The sequence below is a fragment of the Rhinoderma darwinii genome, chromosome 3 (genome assembly GCF_050947455.1).
Source record: "Rhinoderma darwinii isolate aRhiDar2 chromosome 3, aRhiDar2.hap1, whole genome shotgun sequence".
Classification (NCBI taxonomy): Eukaryota; Metazoa; Chordata; class Amphibia; order Anura; family Rhinodermatidae; genus Rhinoderma; species Rhinoderma darwinii.
The window spans coordinates 264856942-264881084 of record NC_134689.1 but is presented as its reverse complement, the minus strand read 5'-3'; the positions used below and the strand labels follow the sequence as shown (position 1 = coordinate 264881084).

The 24143-nt window shown below is 38.3% G+C and overlaps 1 protein-coding gene across 2 annotated transcripts in view; it reads right to left on the bottom strand.

The window, feature by feature from the left end:
* Window positions 1-2764: 2764 nt before the first annotated feature.
* The window catches only part of SHF (Src homology 2 domain containing F), a 272777-nt gene continuing 251398 nt past the window's right edge, over window positions 2765-24143 (bottom strand). For both annotated transcript variants that reach the window (XM_075857869.1, XM_075857870.1), the window contains one exon: window positions 2765-4008. In XM_075857869.1, coding sequence (XP_075713984.1) covers window positions 3822-4008 — 187 coding nt within the window. In that variant the 3' untranslated portion in view covers window positions 2765-3821. The remainder of the gene's footprint in view (window positions 4009-24143) is intronic.

The window sequence follows — 24143 nt, the reverse complement described above, 5'->3', positions numbered from 1 at the left end:
GAGACACAAAATTATCTCAAAGCAAGAGGAAGTTACTCAACAGACCTCAAGCCATATGTGAAACTATTGTATTAATATATCATAGTTTAAAGAGGCTATGTCACCACATTATAAGTGCCCTATCTTGTACATGATGTGATCGGCGCTGTAATGTAGATCACAGCAGTGTTTTTTTATTTAGAAAAACAATCACTTTTGATGAGTTATGACCTATTTTAGCTTTATGCTAAAGACTTTCTTAATGGTCAACTGTGCGTGTTTTACTTTTTGACCAAGTGGGCGTTGTGTAGAGAAGTGTATGACACTGACCAATCAGCGTCATACACTTCTCTCCATTCATTTAAACAGCACATAGTGATCTAGCTGGATCACTATGTGCAGTCACTTACTCACATATTAATGTTACTCAAGTGTCCTGACAGTGAATAGACATCACTACCAGCCAGGACGTGATGTCTATTCAGAATCCTGACACTTCAGTGACGTTTGTGTGAGATTTACAGCAAGGCCAGCATAATGTTGCGAGATTACGCTGTAAACTGTCATTTAAAGCGAGATTACGCGTGCTGTGCCGTAAATCTCACACAAACGTTAGCGAAGTGTCAGGATTCTGAATAGACATCGCGTCCTGGCTAGAGGGGATGTCTATTAACTCTCAAGACACTTCAGTAACGTTAGTGTGTGTGTATGTGGCTGCACATAGTGATCTAGTAAAATCACTATGTGCTGTGTAAATGAATGGAGAGAAGTGTATGACGCTGAACGGTCAGCGTCATACACTTCTCTCCACAACGTCCACTTTGTCAAAAAGTAAAACACGCCATGTTGTCCATTAAGAAAGTCATTATCATAAAGCTAAAATAGGTAAAAAATTATAGTTTTTCAAAAGAAAAATAACACTGCTGTTATCTACATTACAGCGCCAATCACATTATGTAGAAGATAGGCCACTTATAAGGTGGTGACAGAGCCTCTTTAACTGTAAGCTAAACTGCGCCTAGACATCAGGTGGATAACAATTTTTTTATATCTATGGGCTAAGCTTTTCAAAGCAGACAGAAATGAATGGCAGGAACAAGATACAGACAACATCTCCCTGCACTTTATGGCGTCTTGCCAACATTACTATCCATATGTATTTACATACCGTTTTATGAGGCAGCATTTAAAGGCTATGGACAGCATTCCACACTTTTTTCTTATAATTTCTTTCCCTCTTAAATGCAAAAGTAATCAAATTTCTAAGTCTTCATTAAAAATGCTTTTCCATTGTGCTGTTGTAGAGTCTGTGCAACTCTTGTACATAGTTGGCTGTGCTGCTGCTTATAACACAGATCCAACAGTACACTGCTCCTGTTGTGGCTGTCATCTGCTCTCACTGGTCCCTCCTTCCCTTCTCTTAGTGTTAGAGATACTAGTAGGAAGGGTATCTGAGGAGGTTGTATACAGCAGAGAAGGAGCAGAGGACCTAGAGTCTGGAGACAGAGTGTGACCGTGCGAGAGAGCGAGAATGTGAGAAAGCGAGACAGAGAGCGATAGTCCACAGCAGAATTTGCAGGTATATGTCTGCATAGTTGAAAGAAGATTATACAGGGGCTGTAGAAGTGGTAAGCAGTATAGGAATGAAGCTGTGCTGAAACAGGATAGCTACTGTAGTGAAAGCAGCAGCATCCTGGAGTCACAAAGATCACATTCAGTCAGTATTACTGGGAGATAAACGCACACATTAGGGTATGTTCACACGGCCTATTTACGGACGTAAATCGGGCGTTTTTGCCCTGAATTACGCCCGAAAATAGCGCCTCAATAGCGCTGACAAACATCTGCCCATTGAAAGCAATGGGCAGACGTTTGTCTGTTCACACGAGGCGTATATTTACGCCCCGCTGTCAAATGACGGCGCGTAAATAGACGCCCGCGTAGAAGAAGTGACCTGTCACTTCTTTGGCCGTAATTGGAGCCGCTATTCATTGACTCCAATGAATAGCAGCGCTAATTACGGCCGTAATTGACGCGGCGTTCAAGCGCCTGCACATGCAGGCTGAAACATCCCCGTAATTTCAGCCGTTACGGACCCCCGCCGTGTGAACATACCCTAAAAGTCTGAAACTAGGAGCAGATTGTAAGCTGAATATCAGTCTGAAAATAAATGAAGGAATGGAGATTGCAGCCTTAAAAATAGTGCAACTTTATTTTTAAAAAGTTACTAAAGGTAACCACTAACATACATAAAACTAATTTTTACCATATCAAAGGTGTCCATAGCCTTTAAGAGTTTTTATGTCTTATCTCTAATATTTAAACTATACTTTAAATCAGTTGCTGTGTGAATTGTCTAAGACTGTTCTATTGGCAAGAATTTAGCAAAGCGTACTAGACATAGTGCACTAAATTAGTGGAAAAACTCACAAAAGGAATTAATCCTGAATTGTATTATGCTTAGAAATCCAAAAGATATTTAAAGTAATCACATTTTGTTCAACTAAGTATTATCGATACACTGTTAAGTAATTGTATAAAACAGACCATAAATGCAAAATAAGTATAAAAAAAAATCAGCTGTGAAAGTTTAAAAATTTATTTTGCTAAATGTTTACTTGCATGGGTTATTTAAATTTATCTCTTATATGTCTTACATATATAATAGTTATAAATGACATTTCTTACGCTAGTCTAAAAATGAACGCCGCTGGAGAAATATACATTAAATTTATCAAGAGGCGTACGCCTCTTATTAAATTTGTCACATCTTCGGCTCTTCGTGGGCCAGAAAGGGAAATCTTCGCCAGCTTTGAACTAACATAGATGTCTGCTAGAAATTCACACACCAGTTTCTGGTGTAAGTTATAGTAAATGTGCTGCCGTGTGTGGCCCCTCCCCTTCTGACAAGCCCCACCCACTTTTTTAAATGTAGCAAAATCGGCTTAAAGAACAAAAAATTGCAAAAACCTACTTAGTAGAAAATTGGCAAAGATTGGTTAAAAAATTCCTCCAATTTTTTAGGCAGAAATGGTCTTAACAATATTTGTTAAGGAAATCAACTAAATGGATAAAAAATATTTAATGAAATAATGGCCCTCCGGATAATTCCCCAATAGAGGCTCAATAGAATATGTACAAAAATAGCCTATATGTTGTTATTGCATTTTTTTATGCCCAAAAGAAACGGACGAGAGTTCTATAATCTGCTCCATTTACTTGGCCTCTTCACACATTAACAACATTATACAGTATTGCTGAACTTTTGATGAAATATTGTAACACACGCTCACACACTGCAGACCAGGGTTCAGATCCCCTCATTGATAACGGTGTTGTAGAACAACTTATAGGAGGAAGAGAAATACTAGGAAATACATTTTCTTTTATTTTAAATAACGAGCATTTTATATTGTATATAGAAGTATTGCAACATTCGGGACATTACCGCCCCAGACCTCCTTACATGTAAGGACAGGTTTGTGCCCATTCAGCTGGATTATTGTTTTATTAATGCCTGGCAGATTGGTAACGTATTGTAAGCAAAAACCAGCCAGTATTGGTTTTATAAGATCCACTTAAAGTACCGACACAAAACATTCTATGTTTTCTAGCTTCCATTCACTACACCAAAGAGATGAAAATGAAATCTATAAATTCAAGGTTGGATGTTTTTTTTTTTTTCCTTTGCCCTTTAGTACTCCATTCGCTGTTTTGGTGATGGTAATTTTTGCCAATGCTTAGTGGAGACTGTAGAGTATTTCAAGAGCAATAAAAAACCTGCACTTCATTGGTGGGTCCTCACTTGACAATCCATGTTCTCTCAACCCACATGCTTGTTGTTACAATGTCCGTATTGCAACTGGATAGAGAAGTGACATGTGTTCAGCGCTCTTAATTGGTAACTTGCGGCTGGTATAGTAGTGGATTATTTCTGGTACGCTGTCAAAGGGTGGGCTGTTCTGTCCTAAAACATACTGGTTTTCTTTGGTACGTGAGAGCTTCATGTGCATAAATCCTTGGCTGCTCCTATTAAAAAAAAAAAAAAAACAACTGTTATTTTAAAATATATTATGTTATGTATTAGATATTAATCTTTTATTTAAGTGATTAATATTTAGCAACATGCACAGTTAACATATCAGACATTACGGACATCCATTACGTGGCACTCACCGTCTCCAACAGTATGCAGACATGTACACATTTACATTAATAGGACTTCCTTAATCCATTACCTTAAGATCACAAACATTTCATAGGTCAGACTGCTTTAGTGATTTCTCAGTACCAAAGCTTGTAAAACTATTGCTAGTGTTGTTCAAAGTTTTAACCCCAGTAGCCAATGAAGGACGTTCTGGTGACCAGTAGAGGGGGCGATGGGCCCTCTATTCATAGAAACTGTAAGCATAAAGTCAGTATATGGGAAGCTTATAGAAAGAGCTGCTACTGTCATTTATACATGTATATAAATGTTTATCGAGGTACTCGGATATAGGGGATAATGTAGTAACCATGGAGGCAGACATTTTTCTCTACTAATCCCCTTGAGGTACTATGGCTTCTTACGTGCACTAATCGACAACATTCAAGTGAAAAGTTAAATGAGATAAGATACAGTAGACTGAAGGTTTAGTGTACCTTTACCTCTCATCAGACTGAATTGACAGTTTACATGCAATAGGTGGAATTCAGCTGCAAAGCAAATGTAGACAACAAGTGTCTAGAAATGGTTGAATCGATTCTGCAATAATCAAATTTGGTCAAAATTTGCCAAAAGCTTTGGCTTCGACAAAATACAAAACTCGTGGGTTTCGAGCCACATTGATCGTGGCCAGAAAAGGGTCACATGACGTTAGACAGCTTCCCCATAATGCCTCGCAGACAGCCTTCCCAAAAATTAACTGCGGTTATCCCTCCCTCTAGCACAGCTAATTATAAGAGCTTGAAATGTGTTGGCTGTCCTAGAAGACATCAGAGAGTCAGACATGAGTTCTCAGAACAAATCGGGGCACTTGCGATTCGCAGCAAATTTATTCAGACTGAATCGAGCTGGAAACTAATTTAGAGAAATTTCCTAATCTCTGCATGTGGCCCTTTACGAGTCAAGGTTGCCTTATCCAAATTATAAAATAAAGAGTATCTGGCACACCAATTTGAAAAAAAAAAGTAATTTTTATTTTGTTTTTGATGCCAGTGGTAGAGGGCAACGTTTTTGTCAGGGCGACCTTCTTCAGCCGCTATTACCTTAACCCAGCGCTCACATATGCAGTATTACCAGCACGGCTCAGTGCCTGAAGGTGGTCTCCCTGACCGCAACGTCGCACTCTGCCACTGGCATCAAAAACAAAATAAAAATTATCTTTTTTTCAAATTGGTGTGCCGGATACTCTTTATTTTACTCATCGTCGGGTTGGGCCCCTATCCGTGCAAAATCCTATCACCCCCATATCTGGTGCTATCTCTGCCAGTACGTAATATGACCTGCTTACAAGATGGAGACTAGCTGCCATCTTCCCTTGCAAAATTCAGGGAGCTATGCTAGTAGTGTCCAAAAAAAAATCTGCCGCTTCAGATGTCACATTACATACAAGATATCCATGCTGGCCACCACATGGTCGCCTGTGGCCACTCAACCTGTTGCTTGGAGTCATCTTTAACTTAAAATGATTTTGAATAAAGGTTTGCTTTTTCCCAGAAACAGCTCCGCTCTTGTCTATGTGTCGTGTAAGGTATAGCAGATCATTCCCATGCACATGAATAGGACTGTGCTGCAATACCAGACACAGTATATGGACAAGAGTGGTGCTGTTTCTGGAGGAAAAGCAGACCTAATCTCAAAAACACCTTCATATCTGAAGTCCGAGGAACATAACTACAATGTGTTACAATACAGTGTACATTGGAGTTTCCCTTTAACTTTAAATGTATTTGAGAACAGAATACGATTTTAAAGGTAAGAACTTGTTGCAGATGTATATGGATGGAGTGGTAATGAGGGAAGGGTTTTATGTTTCTAGTGTTAAATGCATTCATTATAATAGATATACATAGAAAGCCACAGTGATACCAAAACATATTAAGTCAGCCAAGGTATACTACTCCAGAAATACTGTCATTTCCAATTACGCTCCGCCAGGTTATCTGGAGAGCAGTGTCCAGGCCTTGAAACCATCTGCTGGATGAATGGCTCTCCTGGGAGAAGCAAGGAAGTGTTAGAGAGGACAAGAAGAGATGGAGCATATATATCTCTGCACTGAGACAGCATTACAATTTAATTAACTCATTCACTTCTAGTGGGAATAATTATGTGAATACACAGCAGTATAGTTCAATCTCAAACTCTCCTTGCTGTGACACATAAAATAAAACATACTACCGCAGTATATGCACACTTACAAAGTTTAATTTTAGTCTCTTTAACCTGCTTAGGATTTGTGAGGCTAAAATAAGTCAATTATTCGGGATGATGAAGTTCTATCAATACAAAAAATGTCTATTTTACAATCAAATATAACTACTCAAATCTGTATTCTATATTGTGTATTGACCACCAGAATTTTAAATTTAACTTCTCTGCTGAATAACTTCATAATGAACCTTTATAGTGGTTGGAGCTCTGGCCTTTCTGATACTAAGCTACAAATCCCCTGCATAGACAAAGTTAAAGGAGTTTCTGAGACCATAAAAAAATTGGCTTGAGACCTTATTCACACAAAGGTATTTCAAGATCCGAGGCTGGCCATATAAAGAACGGAGAGCACACTAACCAATGCAGTTCAATGGGGCTTGTCAAGCATCTGTTGTTTTTCGCAGAGAGTGTGTCCGTTGGGTGAAACTCTCTGCATGTTCTATTCTAGTCCATTTTTACCCATTGAAGTCTATGAGTACGTAAAAAAAAGGACAGTGCACAGATGACATCAGTTGCTAAAGAAATATAGAGAAAAAATGTAAGAAAAAACAGGAAACGCCTGCAGAAGAGAAACATGGACGAGAAAAACGGATGACGCACAGGAACCACACTGACGCAATGCAGACAGTGATATGCATGAAAAAAACAGACCCTTTTTTTGCGGACGTACAACACACTCGTGCGAATAAGGCCTAAGACAGGAAATGTGATAAAATAAGAAAAGAAACATTACTCATCTGGTATATCCCCCGCAGCTCTGGTGCTCCCATTAGTCTTTGTTAGCTGTACTGCAGTGATGACGTGCCAACGACCCGCACCTGACCACTGCCGGACAGCTAACAAAGACCGGTGGGACCACCGAAGCTACAGTGGGGATATACCAGGTGAGCAATGTTCCTTTTGCTTATCCAACTTATTTATAGTCTCGGAAAGCCCCTTTAAATGATAACATCTAGCTGTCGCAGGGGAGCTTAGCAGCGGACTGAATACTGTAAATATACTGAAGTCATTCAAGGCTTTTCTAGGACTTAATTACTGATGGCCTATATGTGTGGCTATTCAAGTGAAAAGGACTGAGCTGCAATACCAGATATAGCCACACTCGTATGCAGAGGGCTGTGCCTGTGTAACCAATCAAGAGGATGCGGCGCTTGCTGGAGCATTGCTGCCCCTCCATTCTGCTGATAGTTGGGGTCACGGGAAAATCTGACCCAACCAATCAAACACTGATTGCCTATCATAAGGACACTATCAGTAATTAAGTCCCGTAGAACACCTGTAACAGTATACCGTAAGGTCCTAAGCTCCCCCTAGTGGCGGCTACAGGCAGACAGCATTTTATCTGTCTATGCAGATGATTAGGAGCTCTGTGTAATGAAAAGCGGAGCTCCAATCATATATAGACATATTATGGAATGGATTCAAAACAGAATGTTGGACTTGAAAACGCTGTGTCTCTGAGGTTAGCACGGTTGCCATACAGCTCGGTCTTGGGTTCGAATCCAAATAAGTACAACAGTTTGTATGTTCTTCCTGTGTTAGCGTGGGTTTCCTCTGGGTTCTCCAGTTTCCTTATACACGCCAGAAACATATAGATAGGTAATTTCGATTGTAAGCCCCACTGGGGAAAGGATATGATGAAAACTGCTTTACAGCACTGCGGAATTTGTCGGTGCCGATGGTGTTAATGGGTGGACATGTTAAAATAGTAATAATGATGGCAGATGGACCAGTACAAAGTGGGCCATTTGGTGGCCATTAGCCACTGACAGGGTCCTTTAGATTTCTCAAAGCCCATTCTGAATAGTCGTCCTTGTTCTCTTCTCATAACTTTGAGTGTAGAGAGTGCAGGTCCACTTTAGTCACTGACGCTTATTAGCTCAATCTATCTCACTGTGACATTTAATGTCATCTTCCGCACAGCAGACCCGCGCTCTCTCCAGTGTTCTTTATGAATGCAGTCACACTGACATAAAATGCAACATTCCCGCACTGTAACTGCACAAGCCTCGCTTTCTTCCCCAAGATTGTTAAATAACCGGTCTATGTGGGCAGAGAAACATGTCACCGCTCCGTCTTTTATACCCTGACACACCTGCAGGCTATTGGTGGGCAATGATAAAATGTAATAATTAAAATTGATCAAAAAAAAAAGTTTTCAACTTCCCTGCAGCGCCTCCAAAGAGGAAGCATTACACCATGGCCATTCATATAAATAAGGTTCTCATTGTAACCTCTCTTCACTCTGGCCAAGAGATGAGAATCCTGAATAGAGGCCCCGTCTATTAACTCAGCACTCCCTAATAGGGTATATAAAAATGGGTTTTGTAAACTGGACTTTCATTGGTACAATGCTTGATAAATATGGCAACAACCTCAACAATATTCTATTAAAAGCAATTTCCACAGAAAACTGACGCAAATAACTATTTCTCATTGTCCCTTTACAAAACGCTACATGAGTGGTATGGAGCAGGAATAATAAAATGCTATATGAAGAATTCAGGAACTATGCTATATAAGACTTTAGGGTTACACTTTGCTTCCACCATCCAGGAATCCTAAATAATAAATTGCAGACCGTTTTTTACTTAGATAATTAATTGCATAAATGCACATACCCATTGCTTAGAACAGAGCATAGTAGATAAATGTGCTGTGTTCTGCTATCAAGGTCTTTATACCAATAGTGACAGCTCAATATACAAAAAGATTTATGGCAAAAAAACTCATCTATATCTTTCTGTTTTGCTGCTTTGTCAACTGCAGACATATTTATTTAGGAGCAGGGGAAGATTTATACAGCTTTCCTACATCTAGTGTTTAATCAATTGGATATAAACTGAACAGTACTTATGAAGTGACTCTGGTGCCACTTCAAATCCATTTTCTTTGTCTCCGTCTTCCAAGGGATGAAAAAGAGGTGTGCTGCAAGACACTATCTCAGCATTTTTGTCTCTTTGAAGACAAGACAGTTTTTCGCTTTTTTCTCTACGGAGTAGCTGCCAGATTGAAAGATGGGAACCTTGCCTAGAAGTCACTTGTTAGTGCGCCAGATTAAACCTGGCGATATATGCTTAATATTTAGTAAAAACATTGCATTTCATAGACATCAGAATCCATAGACATGCTCCATGGCATAAGTATATATTATTTTCTAGCACTTGTCTTATACTTGTGAAATGTTCACATTAGATAAAGGTCAGTGGAATCTACACACTAATGTGTTTGGGGCATCTTGACATGTTGTGTGTATGGTTATGTAGGGCAGATAGCCATTGGCTGAATATTCGTTAGGCTGAAGGCTATCTTATGTGTATGGCCATCTTAAGTTAGGGATGTATGCACTGGATTTTAGGTTTTATCAAGGAAAAAAGAGCAATGATATAACATACATCAAGAAAACAAAATAAAACAAAAACTTGAACAAGGCTTATTTTGTAATTAGTTAGGTTTGCATATGTCGCACATAACCTTTGATTCCACCCTATCCCTCAGACCATACATCCAAACCTTTACTACCTTCTGCTGCCTCCACCTCAAAAACATTTCTCAAATCCCTCTCTTCATCCTTGAGTCAGCAAAAATGCTTGGACATGCTTTCCTTTCCCGCCTAGACTATTGTAACATCCTTCTCTGTGGCGAATCTCCAATCCACCCTCAACTGCCAGGTAAACCTACCCTTCATTCATCTACTGCCTCTCCCCTATGACAGTCCCTTTACTGGCTTCCCACTGCCCAGTGAATTTCCAAATATTAACGATGACACACAAGGCAGTTCACAACCTGTCCACGCCATACATCTGACCTATTCTCCTGATACCTAAGCACATCATTTTCGGTCCCCACAAGACCCTCTTCTCTGCTCTCCTCTTGTTTGCGCCTCACATCATCTCCTTCAAAATTTCTCCCGTGCATCCCCAATACTCTAGAACTCACTACGCCAACACTTCAACTCTCCCCCACCACCCAAACCTTTAAAAGCAACCTGAATATCCACCACATCAGAAAAGCTTACAGTCTACAATAACCTTGCCACCAGCGCAGTAGCTTATAAGCAGCTTATGCCCTCACCTACTGTCTCCGTCCCCTTCCCTTGTAGACTGTAAGCCTTGTGGGCAGTTCCCTCACCCCTTTTGTACCAGTCACTCAGCAAGCTTATGCAGCTCATTGCACTTGTTTTTATTATCTCATGTTATGAATTTAAACCCTTCTGTATCTCCTCTCCTATGAACTGTGCCCAAGAATTAATGGCAATTTAAAATAAAAAATAACAGTTTGTGTCTGGACAGCCCAGTTTCTCAAACATGAAATTGGTACGCTATTTAGAAAATTTAGATAGGGATCAACCCTATGTCTGAGGTTTCAGTTTCTATAAAGCAGTATATAGGGCTTACATATCTATAAAATAACGATTGTTAAGCAGGTTTGAAGAATCATTATTAATAATTATTGCAGAATATCTAAAGTAACTTTTTCCAAGTAACTACTTTCTCAACATTTACTTGTGACATATGCCCACAATGATTCCCTTCAATATCTTGGTTCTATATAAATATCAGGAAGCTAAATTAGGCACCCAACAGGGAGCTCTTCATATTCATTATGTGCTTAGTTACAGACATTAAAGAATGGGATCCTCAGGCAATAGATTATCTGAGAGCAGCTACTCTGGTTATGTATTGTATAACGGGTAGAAAAAAATGGCTAAACGAAGATTTAATAAAGAGCTCCTGACCAACTGTTCTCAACCTAACACCAGAAAAATGGAATCTGATAACCATGAGGACTGTAAGTCTTGACTGCCAATGATCACTGTCCCTTTAGTTGAACACATAAAGCCAACATGACCAAAGCTGGTCAGCGCTCAAGGCATGCTCAGGGTAGAGAGAGAGGGGAGCATTTAGCCAATGGTTGTTCCCTACTCTATAGCATTGACTTCAGCAGGAACTCAATAGTTCAACGCAACCCATTAATTAGCACTCTATCCATTGTTTCTAATTCTTCAGATTATGGACAAAAGTTGCCCAAAAGTGGATGTTTTCTTAAACTATTTTGACTATTAAATGGTGTTTATCAAATGGTTAATAGTTCAGAAAGTGTGATAGTCCTAAATAATTCTTTACCATATAAGTTTTCCATAACTAAAAATATATTCATTTCTTTGGCAAGAACATGTAAAAAGTACTACATAAAAAACACTGCAGTAAATCTGTGAACAACATGATAATATACAGATTCATGCCAAGAACACCTAATTTTCCTATTCCAGGTGTGTGGCAGAATCACAGGCTGTTTTCCTTTATGGACATATTGCATTTTTCCATCTTTAGAGAATATATGGTTAAAAAATAAAGCATCCTCAAAATCTTTATTTTGCTTTAATAAAATTAATTTAGATGGGTTATAAAAGTCATTAAAATAAAACGCCTAGATAAGAACTGTGGCAGGCGCTTGTAAATGCCTGTTTTATGTTGCAGTACAGATATGATTCACCATTACAAAGTGTCAAAAACTTCCTGCTGAAATATCATTTAGTGCAGATAAATTTGCCACGGTTCCCTCATTGAGATTATCCCCCCCAGGTATCCGGCTCATTTTCTGCTCCTGACATTTTGTGTCCTCGGTCTTTAATGAGCTTGCAGAGCTGGGACTTTTGGCATTTTACTGACATTTCCTCTTAAAGTGAAGATAGAATATCATGTCGCTGTACAAGCTGTATGTGTTGTCTGCATTTGTTATCTATGTCTGTCTGAGATGCGGATCTGTCACATTCTTGTTCCCACGGTGAGATATAATATCGCATTTGACAAGTTACTTCTCTGCTACTTTATTTGCTTTATCAAAACCAAAATCTACATTACATAAACGAATAAATTCCGTCAAGAGAAACAAGTGCCGTAAAAAGTTACATTCTAAAGCATGGATGGAGACGAACAGAAGAACAAGTAGATAAGTGTATAACCAGGTGGTGGTTGAGTTAAAACAGAAGTTCTCATTACGACATACAGGGTGGTGCTGCAGTCATTACTGTCAAAACGGCCGAACGATATTTCAATCCACAAACAGAAATGGTCAGAAGGGAAGATCGATTTGTAACGGCCATTAACAGACAGGAGGTAAGTGGTTTAGAACATTAGCGATAACTTAAAATTGCCCTTGGCGTCACCATAGGGGATCTCTAGCACTGCAGGTGAGTGAAACATCATTTTTTAAGAAATGGGTTAACACCCTGGAGAGTTATGTTAGAAGGTAAAGGAAAGCGGAACAATTCTTATGTCGTTGCGTCATGTCATGGCGGTCGGTGAGCGGAGATTCTCACTGATTCTAAGGCTGGATTCACACGAGCATGTTCGGTCCGTAAAAGACGTGTGAATCCAGTCTTAAAAGACTGATGAGGCCAATAATGTGCATGTACGCCTTTGGTGCTAGTCAAAGCTTTGCAGTACACCTTTTGAATTACCACTGACATGTCAACGGTGCATTAGCAAACATATATACGTTAAAGGAGTTGCCCAGGTTAGAAAAAAACGTAGTTCCTTTCAAAAACGGTGCCACACATGGTCCATGGCTTGTGTCTGATATTGCAGCATGGCTCGATTGAAATAAATACCTTTTAGCTGCAATACCACAAACAACCTGTAGACAGGTGTGGTGCTGTGGCACTACAGCTTCCTGGGCTCACAGATCCTTATCTTTGTTACTATTAGGACATGTGAGAATATAATAGTAAAAACCTCTTGTATGTAAAAAGGTGTATCTTTTATTATTTTCATGAATAAGTAATTTATTTTAAATAGATGATATTTTGTAAACTATCTTATTAGGGGAAAGTTGCATCTTCCTCATCCAGAAATGAATTTATAGAAATGCAGAGGAAGAAAAATAAGTAGGTCAGACTCAACAGTTCTGGCTGTAACAATAGGTCCATGTTAAGAGGATTGGATAAGCCGCTGATTAAGAAGACAAACGATGAAATTATAGCATTAATTATTTCTTTTTTTTATTTGTCCTTTGTAACACATTGCAATTAATGACAATTCGGATGGGAGTCCAGTGGAAAAAAAAGTGGTAAACTACCACACCGAAGAGCCTGCTGAAGGCTTAAGTCAAGGGTGTTTTCACCCCTTCAATAATGACCTTTCTGCCAATTTAAATAAAACAGCCAATAAAAATGTAATAAATAACCTATAATGGTTTTGTGGTCTGAGAGGTGATCAAAACCAGAACTGGATCCAGGGGAGGACACACTTCAAGGCCTTCTCCTATACATTTCTTTTGTTTACGTTCCGTTCCTGTTTTTGGATTAAAAAATACATGCAAAATCTGCAATGTGTGAACAAGGCCTATGAGTCTCAGTAGAGGCAAATTCTTCCAAGTTACGCACGTGCACAAACTGCAGATAGTTTCAGCTGCATAGATGATCTGAAAGCCATGGAAAAACCTGCATGCAGAATGTTATATACGAATTTTGATGCACATTTCTACTCAGATTTTGTAAATTTTAACTCTTGAATTACAATCCAAAATAACATCCACAACAGATGCACCCACAACTGTTACAGTGGTTTGGGTCTATTAGATGGTGAGCTGCATACTAGGATACGGAGGAGATATTTCTCTACCTGCTACATAATTCTTCTTACTTAATATACAGATCTCTCATGTAATAACACTGGGATTATTAAACAGGTGGTATCTTGAATGCCCATCAACCTGTTTTCCTATTTGAGGAAAATACTATTTACCAAGTATAGTCCACCATTAACCCTATGTTATCTGATGCATCAGGTTCCTGTCGCATGTCTACTGCCTGCAGTGTAGTTGCTCCCACTAGAAATATAATATGCAATATATGACATCAAGACTAATGGCAATGGTATGAATACATCTAGCTGAAATGGACATAGACACTGCAATTCTAGTATACTTGCTTTTATAACAGTAAACCTTTCCTTGTATTATCCTGTAAATTAGTCACCTTGTAAAATATATTCAGAAATACAGTCAACTTTATGGTCATTCCAGCTTGATTTTTATGGTGTTCTATATCATCATCTCCGTAGAAAAGCTTGCGGTAATTGTTAGTGATAAGCAAACAGAGATAGTCAACACAAAAGACTGCTTGGAATGTGACTCTTGGCACCCCAGATTGGCAGCACTATATCACACTTATAGCTGTGAATCACACGACACAGGGCAATGACACTTTGGCGCATACTCCATCTGTCAATCTATCTAGCACATTTAGTTAATTTTCAGTATGCTTTGTCTCTGAAGATGGCAATGAGATCAAATACATCACATGTCAATGATATTTAATATATTTTGATGATGGCAGTTTTGTTACCTATTGCTTTTACTTACATGATAAAGAAAAATTATAAAATCACACAGTTGCTGGTTGATGAATAATTCTATGCCAGATTATACACATCCATATTAATGCTGAAAAACACTTCGCTGCAGGTGAGGAAAAGGAAAGATGTCTGATGGGAGAACATCGATGAAACTACAACCAAGTAGGGGCCTCAAGTCGCAGATCCGGCAGGGTTTACCGGAGTTTACTGGAGACAATAACACAACATGCTGCACTATTGTGTCTGGTAAAAAAACGGACACCCTGATGGAAAGCCGACAGAACCTATTAAAATCAATGGGTTCCATCGGCAACCGGCGGTGTCCATTGTGCAACGGAACCGTTGGTTACGTTATTCCCTTGTTCTGTTCCTCTGATGGAGCACTACAACGGAACAGCACAGCGCAGGTGTGGACACAGCCTAACCCTGTTTTTCTCCGACAGGATCTAAACATAGCTATCTAGTTATACAATGTACAATATATACAACAAAATGTCAAAACTAAACCTGAATATGTAGGTAATTGATTTGAACCCACTAGAAAAACTTTATATACAATGCTTCGAATTGCTATGTAACTTCAAAAAATCAGTTTCCAACCTATTTTATTATGTCTATGTCTTTTTTTTTCTAGACACTACGTTGTTGTAACCGTAATCACAAAAAGAAAACATTTACTGGAGTAGATACGACTACCTCCATCTGCTATATCATCCATGAACTATTGACGGTACATTATTGCAATTATCTTTGATATAATATATCAGATTCTAGGGGTTCAGTTTATGGAAAATTCTCCTAGAAACTAATTTTATAATGTTGGAAACCTTGAAACAAACTACACTGTTTGTGAATCCAGTTTGCAATTGAATTCTGTAATTGCTCTGGAACATTTTTTTTTAATAAAACAATACAAAACTAAGGAGTTCACATAGTAGGCCAACATGCTGTAAGGAGCCCTTAAGGATTGAGAAAAGGGCCAAACCTTCCTGACCTCAAAAGCCTTGATCTGATCAATATTTTATTAGTCACAACGTACATGCATGAGCAAAAATACCTACTGATCTTATCAAGTTTATGGATTATATCTGTCTTCAAAACAAAAAGGAGAACAGAACATTTTTAACAATATTTTTATCTTTATACATTTAAAAGTCTTAAAAAAAAATAGTTCCTTTCTATTTGCATACAAACCATTTTGAGGTTGTTTTGCAGAACCTATGTATATATTATCCATTGACTCGAATTGCATTTTGTGGGAACCGCTGTATTGAAATCTATATTACAGAAAGACCTAGATAAGCTGGCAGCATGGCCCAAAAAATTGTGAGATGAATTTTAATGTTGAGAAATGTAATGTAATGCACCTAGGACACAATAATAGTATAAATGCAAATACATTAATTGGAATAAAACTGGGGACAACAGAACAAGAGAATGACCTGGGTATTCTGGTTACAAGTCTTAGCGGCAGTACTCCACGTCAAGTAGCAAGATAACAAAAAAAAAAGTAAAATCTTGATTTAAATGTAATATTTCCCCTCTATAAATCCCTTGTAAGGCCACATCTTGAATATGGAATTCAGTTTTGGGCCCCACATTGTAGAAGGATATAGAAGAGCTGGGGAGGGTTCAAAGACGGGCGACTAGATTATAAAATGAAAATGGGAGATTTCTCTTACAATGAAAGGCTAGAAAAATTGGGCTTGTTATTTGAAATAAAAGACACCTTAGAGGTGATCTTATTAATATGTATATCCGATATAAAGAACAAGAAGATGTTTTTTTCCAAGGACTTTTCAAAGGACCTGGGGACATTAATTTCATGTGGAAGAAAGACATTTCAGACATCAATATAGGAAAGGATTCTTTACAGTTAAGAGTAGTCAAACTATGGAATGGCATACCTCAAGAGATCGTAATGGCAGATACTATTTCAACATTTAAAAAAGGGCTAGAATTTTATTTAATGACGAAGGAAATTGAGGGTTGTAACTAATCCAGCAAAGAATGATGTGTAATCGAGTGAGAAAGGTTGAACTTGATGGAACGGTGTCTTTTCTCAACCTATGTATGGTAACTATGTATCTAACTATGTAATAGTCAGTACACTAGAAAAAGAAGATATGTCGATGCATATTACCCAAAGGTTTGGCAGAAAGACTTTTGGCATACGTTGGCCCATTATACCCAAAAGACACATTTGGTGTATATGTCACCAAGATTTTCCTGGCATATACTAAACAAGTCAACACAGACAAAATTCCTATCATGATGTCTTTTTTTTGTATTCTTTTTGTCTCTCTCATTACAAAAAAAATTAAATGATCATTACAAAATAGTATTATCATGTCCTTGTAGATTCACCATCTTGTTCCAGTGGCTGCTTACACGGCAGGCTTATTTACCTCATAATATATTTCATATGTAATAATACGACGCGAGGTAAAACGGATATCAAGGCTCATCGATAAAAGTTAGTGCAAGTAAAAACAATAACGTTCCTTATTTGATGACTGAAAGTTAGAAAATGAATATAGCTACATTATATAGTAAAGCACATGTTTTAAACAGGGAATCGGGTTGGTTTACAGTTTATAACGGACAGACATAAATGAATGGACACAACACATTATACACAATATCTATAGTACAGACTCCAGGTCACAGATGTCAATGAAGTCTTAATATTACAGCTGGTGCAAGTGAGGAGCAGACTATTGTTTTACCATTGTAGTAATGACAACAGTGAGAGGAACAGAGCATCCCTTGCCTGATGCCATGGTTGGGGGCACACACCTCGGGATCCGGGACATAAAGCCCATGCTTCCAGCGCTGTTAATGCTGAAGTAGTGTTTTCATCCAATAACCCACACTCAGGGTCTCAGGGATGCACCTGAAGGGGGGGCTCCTAGTACCTGGTATCCAACCTCTGAGAAGTTTATGAAAAGCAGAGTTAACAATAAAACTCTTTGCTTCCACTAGGGGGAGATCACAGCATGCTGAGTTATTATTGAGTTCAATGGAGCAAGCTACCTCTTGTGGCGACGGCAGGATAACAGAATATTTTCATGCAACTCTATAGCTTTGCAAAGGGAACCTGGGGATTTGGAGTTTTGTTACAGCAAAACGGAGATCCGACCACTCGGAAGAATTCTGACCTAAATTTGGTCCTAAACCACCTCCATTATCCCCTGCACCATCTCAAACCACCAATAATATTAGTTGTTAACTAGACTGTCAGTATAATGGGGAGAGGGGGGAATTTTACCACCTCCACTCTGGGCTCCAATGCAATTGGAAAAACGACTTTATAAATCCTGCATTTGCCCCTGCGTCTGTAGGCCAAAGTCTGTATTTGATAACTCCATTTTGGAAAAATACAGTTTTAATTTGTGCCCAATCATTAGTATGGTTCAATTGCCTCTGGCAACGCATAACGGGTAATATAAAAATGAATACTGTAAATGTGAAACAATAGTCTTGTCTATATCAGCCAATAAGTGGCTCCTTTCCATTCTCATATTCACTTGCAGCAACATTCTGGGTGTACCACCACAATTCTTATCTGCATAAGTAAACCACGAGCTTCTTACTATCAAATGTCCCCACATTGTTATTATCCAAACATAACCTGAAGATATTTATTGTACTCATGTAATACAACTGCGCTTTGTCTATGAATTTCAATAATAACACTTCTAGAGAAAACATGTGTCCTCCTAAATGAAAGTAGAACAGAATTGAAATCATAAAAAAAAAAAAAAAAAGAAACCCGACATTTTGTTGCTTCAGATGTACTGTATGTCTTACGTCTTTTTCCCTGACCTCAGCCTCATGCATGGTTAAACAAATGGGTCAACTTTGTGTCTAGATACATAAGAGGAAATACAACGATGTGTGCATATTATACTGAATTATAAATCTCAATCTATATAGTATTAAAAAGCCAGGTAAGATAGAAAAGGTCCAGGAATTACATGTATGAGTGTATTTTGTATGTATATTATTTGTAATGTATTAAATGATGGAATTAGAATTTAATTGGATTTAAAAAAGAAAAGATCTCTGTTCTGATTATATATTCCATTGACAAATAAGACAATTGGATTAATCCTTGCACTGGTTTCTATCTGAAGAACCTGAATCATCAAGCTTCTACTACTGATCGCACTAAGGCTGGGTTCACACGAGCATGTTACGTCCGTAATGGACGGAACGTATTTCGGCCGCAAGTCTCGGACTGAACACAGTGCAGGGAGCCGGGCTCCTAGCATCATAGTTATGTACGACGCTAATCGTATTGACCCATAAAATAAAATGAATATGTTGTTTTAATTGTACAGTGAATTCCGTAAAAATGGCGCGCAAAAAACCATGGCGGAATCGCTGTTTTTTTTTCATTTTCTACCCCACAAATATTTTTTTTCCCGTTTCCTAGTACATTATACGGCAAAATAAATGGTGCTACGAAAAACTACAACTTGTCCCGCAAAAATCAAGCCCTCATAGTACTATATCGACGGAAAAATAAAGGCGTTATGGCCTTTGGAAGGTGGGAGGGAAAAACGAAAATGAAAATCTGAAAAAAGGCTGCGGCGTGAAACGGTTAAGCAATATAATGTATTATTCAAGCAGCGTTAGGGCACCCCTTTCTAGATTCGTTCATACCACGAACTGCTCTTGCTTGCATACATGTTAGGAAACTGTGGGTGTAATATGAATGTAAAAGCCACCTGATCATTTCAGTATGGTACCTACAGGATTTAGACAGAAATACAGTATATTATATCATTGCCCATTTAGAGGAAGATTTATAGTTGTTGTAGTAGTAGTTTTATTTATTTCATTTTGAGAAAAGGCGGACACTGAAAGCAAAGGGCTCCAGTGCAAGAAGTGTGTCTAGCATCGATGGCAACAAAGCTAGACAAAGATAAATATATACATACACACTATACACATTCAGATGTATGGGATGTATGAATGTATAGCTACACACATTGGAACATCCTGCAGAGAGGCCATTCACACATTGCACAGAGCAATAGCAAACACTACTCCTCTCGCTCCTCCTTCACTTGCCAGCAGCCGGGATGAGTCATACCACCGGCCCCCGATTTCAAGGTGATTCATAGCATTAGGGGCAGAAATACTGTGTGATTTCACCTATGGACAGAATAATTATGTCTCCCCTAAAACAGAGGAGAGATAATTATTACAGCTTTCACACTGCTGACTGGTGGGCCCCCAACCTTCGGGCCTCAGTGCAGCTGAACCGGCTGCACACAGGTTGTATGTCCGCCCCTGAATTTGAGATTTTTTTTTTTACGAGAAACTGCTCTTTTAAAACCTCAAAATCATGTCACGATCCCCAGCTATGAAATATAATAAATTGTTATGCCTCCATACAGGTTTCAAGTTGCGAGGAGCTGTAATTTGGCACCCATAGAAATCTATGGGTCCATATGATATTGCCATATGTCTCACATGTAAAGGAATTAGAATGTAGTGAAAGCACACTATAACTTTATATAAAACATTTATTTTATTTTAATTGGAAATCCAATTTGCCCGAAAATTTTTATATTTTGAGCACTGAAACATTCTGAGTAGTTTTACACAATTCCTTCACATTAGTGTCTTTATTTTTCTCCCTTTAAAATTCAGATCTTTTCTGATACTCATCTACTTATCATTCATTGCTTTCAGTCTTCAGTGCTTCCATCATCTTGCATTCTCTCACCCTTGATTTTTCTCCGTCTCCCTTGATTCTCTCACCTCTTCTGGCACATGCACAGATTAATTCCATTAGATCTAATAACCAATTCTTTATAAGTCAGTGAGTAAGCACTATTCAGGCCTATAGGAGCTAAAAGAGCACGGAAAGAGATAAAGCTGTGACATTGCCTAATCCCACGTCTACTGATTCCATCTGACGGCCTAATGGCCCTGTTGCTTTTAATTTCAGTCTCTCCCGAGAGCTTTAAGTGTTTTTTAGGCTCTGCTTTTCTATATAATAAAAAAAAAACATGGGGAATATGTGTTCATTTCATGATGTGCTCTAATGACCAAATTTTCTTTCTGAAAACTGGCTATGGCTCAATATCTCAATGTGTTGGATACAGTAAATTATTTGTTTTGAAGACTTTTTATTATAATTGTGACTTAACTCATTAACATGTTATCTGTATAATGCTCATCACAGGAGACCTACATAAATGGGTGTTTATTGCAGAATACAAAAAAAAAGGCATGCTCACTGGTAGCAAATATGTTTCAGAAATGTTCATGACTGGAGAACCTGTTCCATACATCTGAATGGGTTTGTTCCTGCAGCACATGCGTGTGATTATTAAAAATTTCATTCAGAGGTATGTAAAGAATTTTTTCCATAGCAGAGATTACAGATCTGTCTAATATTGAACATACCTTAAAATCTGTCTAATGTGAACACATATATACACACACACACACACACACACACACACACACACACACACTCACACACACACACAACTGCCTCTTTTCAAGCCATTAGGATATATGTATTGATGTGAATGATGATTTTAACCACATCATGTATCTATAATGACAGAATCAGAATGTTTTTATATTTTGTCAAGCACTGGTAATTTAGCATAAAAATTAAAATGTTCACAATTTGCAACAAGCAGTCTGATTGACATACCACAATACATCTACATGTAGTAGTAGGAGCTCAGGTAATCAAACCCCCAGCCATATATGTTCCTATAATGCACACAGTAAAAGCTAGCTGAATAAATAAAAGAGAACAGCAAAATAGTAATGATGACAGATGACACAAGCTTAAACTGTTCCAATTTCATCAACAGTGAAAGGGGTTATCTGGTCTTTAAAAATTGTGTACCAGTTGTTTAACTGTAGAAAGATTAGTAATTTACTAATGTACGGTCTGTAGCTCAAATGCCTCTGTAAGCCAGTCCCACATACAGTCATATGCTCATGCTCCTAGTGTTTATCTCCTGCTCGTGTGACATCCCATACATTAAACACCCCATCTCCACCTCCCTGTAGGGCCGTACATCACATGTCTTTTATCTCCACCGCTCCCTACTCTACCCCCTTCCTTCCGGTCTTTGGAGGGGGTATGTTTCACATGCTGGGCATCAGGTTGTGAAGTGTCAGTTGTGTGTGGAAACAGTGAGTAATTGTAGCACTACATTACACCTTGTAATAGAGGGGCATGCGGGCAGCTGTAAATAGAGGCAATGTCTGTTGGAGGTAAAATGAATCATAGGAACTGTAGACTTTTACATTAGTAATCCCACCGACAGGATGCCCTGGCAGAATTAATACAGAGATGCTGTATGTAGTTAGCATTCAGACACATGCAGGTACTTTTTTGTATTTTTCATAAGCTCTAATAACCCCTTTAAATAAAGGTGCTCTTGGGGAGCATTAAATCAGTATAGAATTATGAGAATTAGAAGAATTATGAGCTTTCAAGGTAAAACCAAAAGAACCAATTAATCAGAAATACTCCAAATCACGGGGGCCAATCTGCATTTTGTAAGCCAGTGGTGGTCATATACCCCTTGATACCATCCACAATACACTAAATGCTGCATGTCCCAGGTTAGCAGCAGAGAGGTAGCCACACAAGCTTTGTCACTCTCTATTGTAGATTATGGAAGATATATAAACAGCTGAGCGAGAGACTTTTGATGAATTTAAGGAGATTATTTATTTGCCACACAGACACTACACAGCTTTGCATTTGTGCTATGGTGCCCTATGTGCCTAACTCCCTACAATGTCCTGTTTACACACTGCTCTATGTCAAAGAGAGATCTATATTACTATGTGCGACAGAAATCAGTGTATGTAAACAGGACAGCAGCAGAGATTGTTCTGTACAGTGTGTACATTACCCAGCTCTATGCACAGAGATAGACAAGGGAAGCCAGGGCTGGAGGAGCTCCGGGCAGCCAAACACCCACCACTTGTCGAACCTATTATGACCCTATCAAAAACGATTTATTTTTTCTTAAATAACAACCAAATTATCTTCTGTGCTATTGATGCGGTTTCTTCACTCGTGATGGGAACAATTTTTCTCCCTTGGTCAGCAGTTTTGTTTTTGGGGCTTAAATGCAAATTGAACATCAATAAAATATTTAGGTCTTTAGAGGCAATTTTGAACCAATACCTTGAGTAGTATTTTGTCTATACTCATTGGACCCTACATGCACATTTATCACCAAGTGTGACCTAGTTTTGCACCAATATCTAGCAAATTCTGTTATTAGTGCATAGGTTTTTATATCCATTGCAGAAAATTACACTGCCATTTGCGAGCTATTGATAATCATGCATACAAGCAGCTCTTCCATTTAAATGATTTACAGGTTTTAGTCTTGTACACGGTTTGTCCCAATGTTTATTCCTGAAAGTCACATTGTAATCATATATAATTTATTTGGCACAGACTGAAAAGAAACGGTCTTTTCCTGCTACAAAACACTGGGGACTTGCCTAAAACCATTTTAAATGCAGGCAGCGAAAGAATCTAAAATACAGAATTTCTTTTTTGTGCTCTAAAGCTAGTTATAAAAAAAATATGTATAAAATACTGATTGTATTATTTTTATATAAAAAGCTTAATTAAACACTTGATCAATACAGGGTGCCTCGCTACATAGTGTTATTATTTACAACTCTATACCTTATTATTTATTTTTATTGCCTTGCATTCTACTATTTTCTACTATTATTTTTTATGAGATTACATTGTTCTCACGATATTCTGTTTATTTTAATAATTAACCTATTTATTATGGTGTTTCCAAATGTCATACATTCTAGATATTTATTTTCATCTTATTATATAACATTTTTAATATCAGCTTTAAACACATATGAATCATGTGTCAAAAATACAGAAAAGAACCAATATGTGTCTGAAGGCTCACTGGCTGATGCCCCCATAGATCAGAAGTGGTTCTTTTTCATTTTCATTATCTTACCCAACTCTATATAGCACCTTTGTTTTAATGCTGACAGGCTTTTTTTGTAGGTGGGATTACCATGTAAAAGACTACAGTTCTCATGATTTCGCTCTACTCTCATAGACATTGCCTGCAGTCCCCTCTACTACAAATTAGTATCTAAAGGACAAAAAAGATGGACATAGGGCGCCGCATCGTGCAATAGATCCAACAGGTTTACATGAGAGCGTTTAAGGATTATAAGCGCTCACCTTGACTGGTTGTACATGCTAGGTATAACACTAGTGTGTGCGTTCAGACAGTAAGTTGTCAGCTGCTGCTATCCCCGACCGATGGGTGATAGATCACCTCCGATTAAAATCAAGACTACACTCCAACAAAGAAGCAAAGAAAAATGGGGAT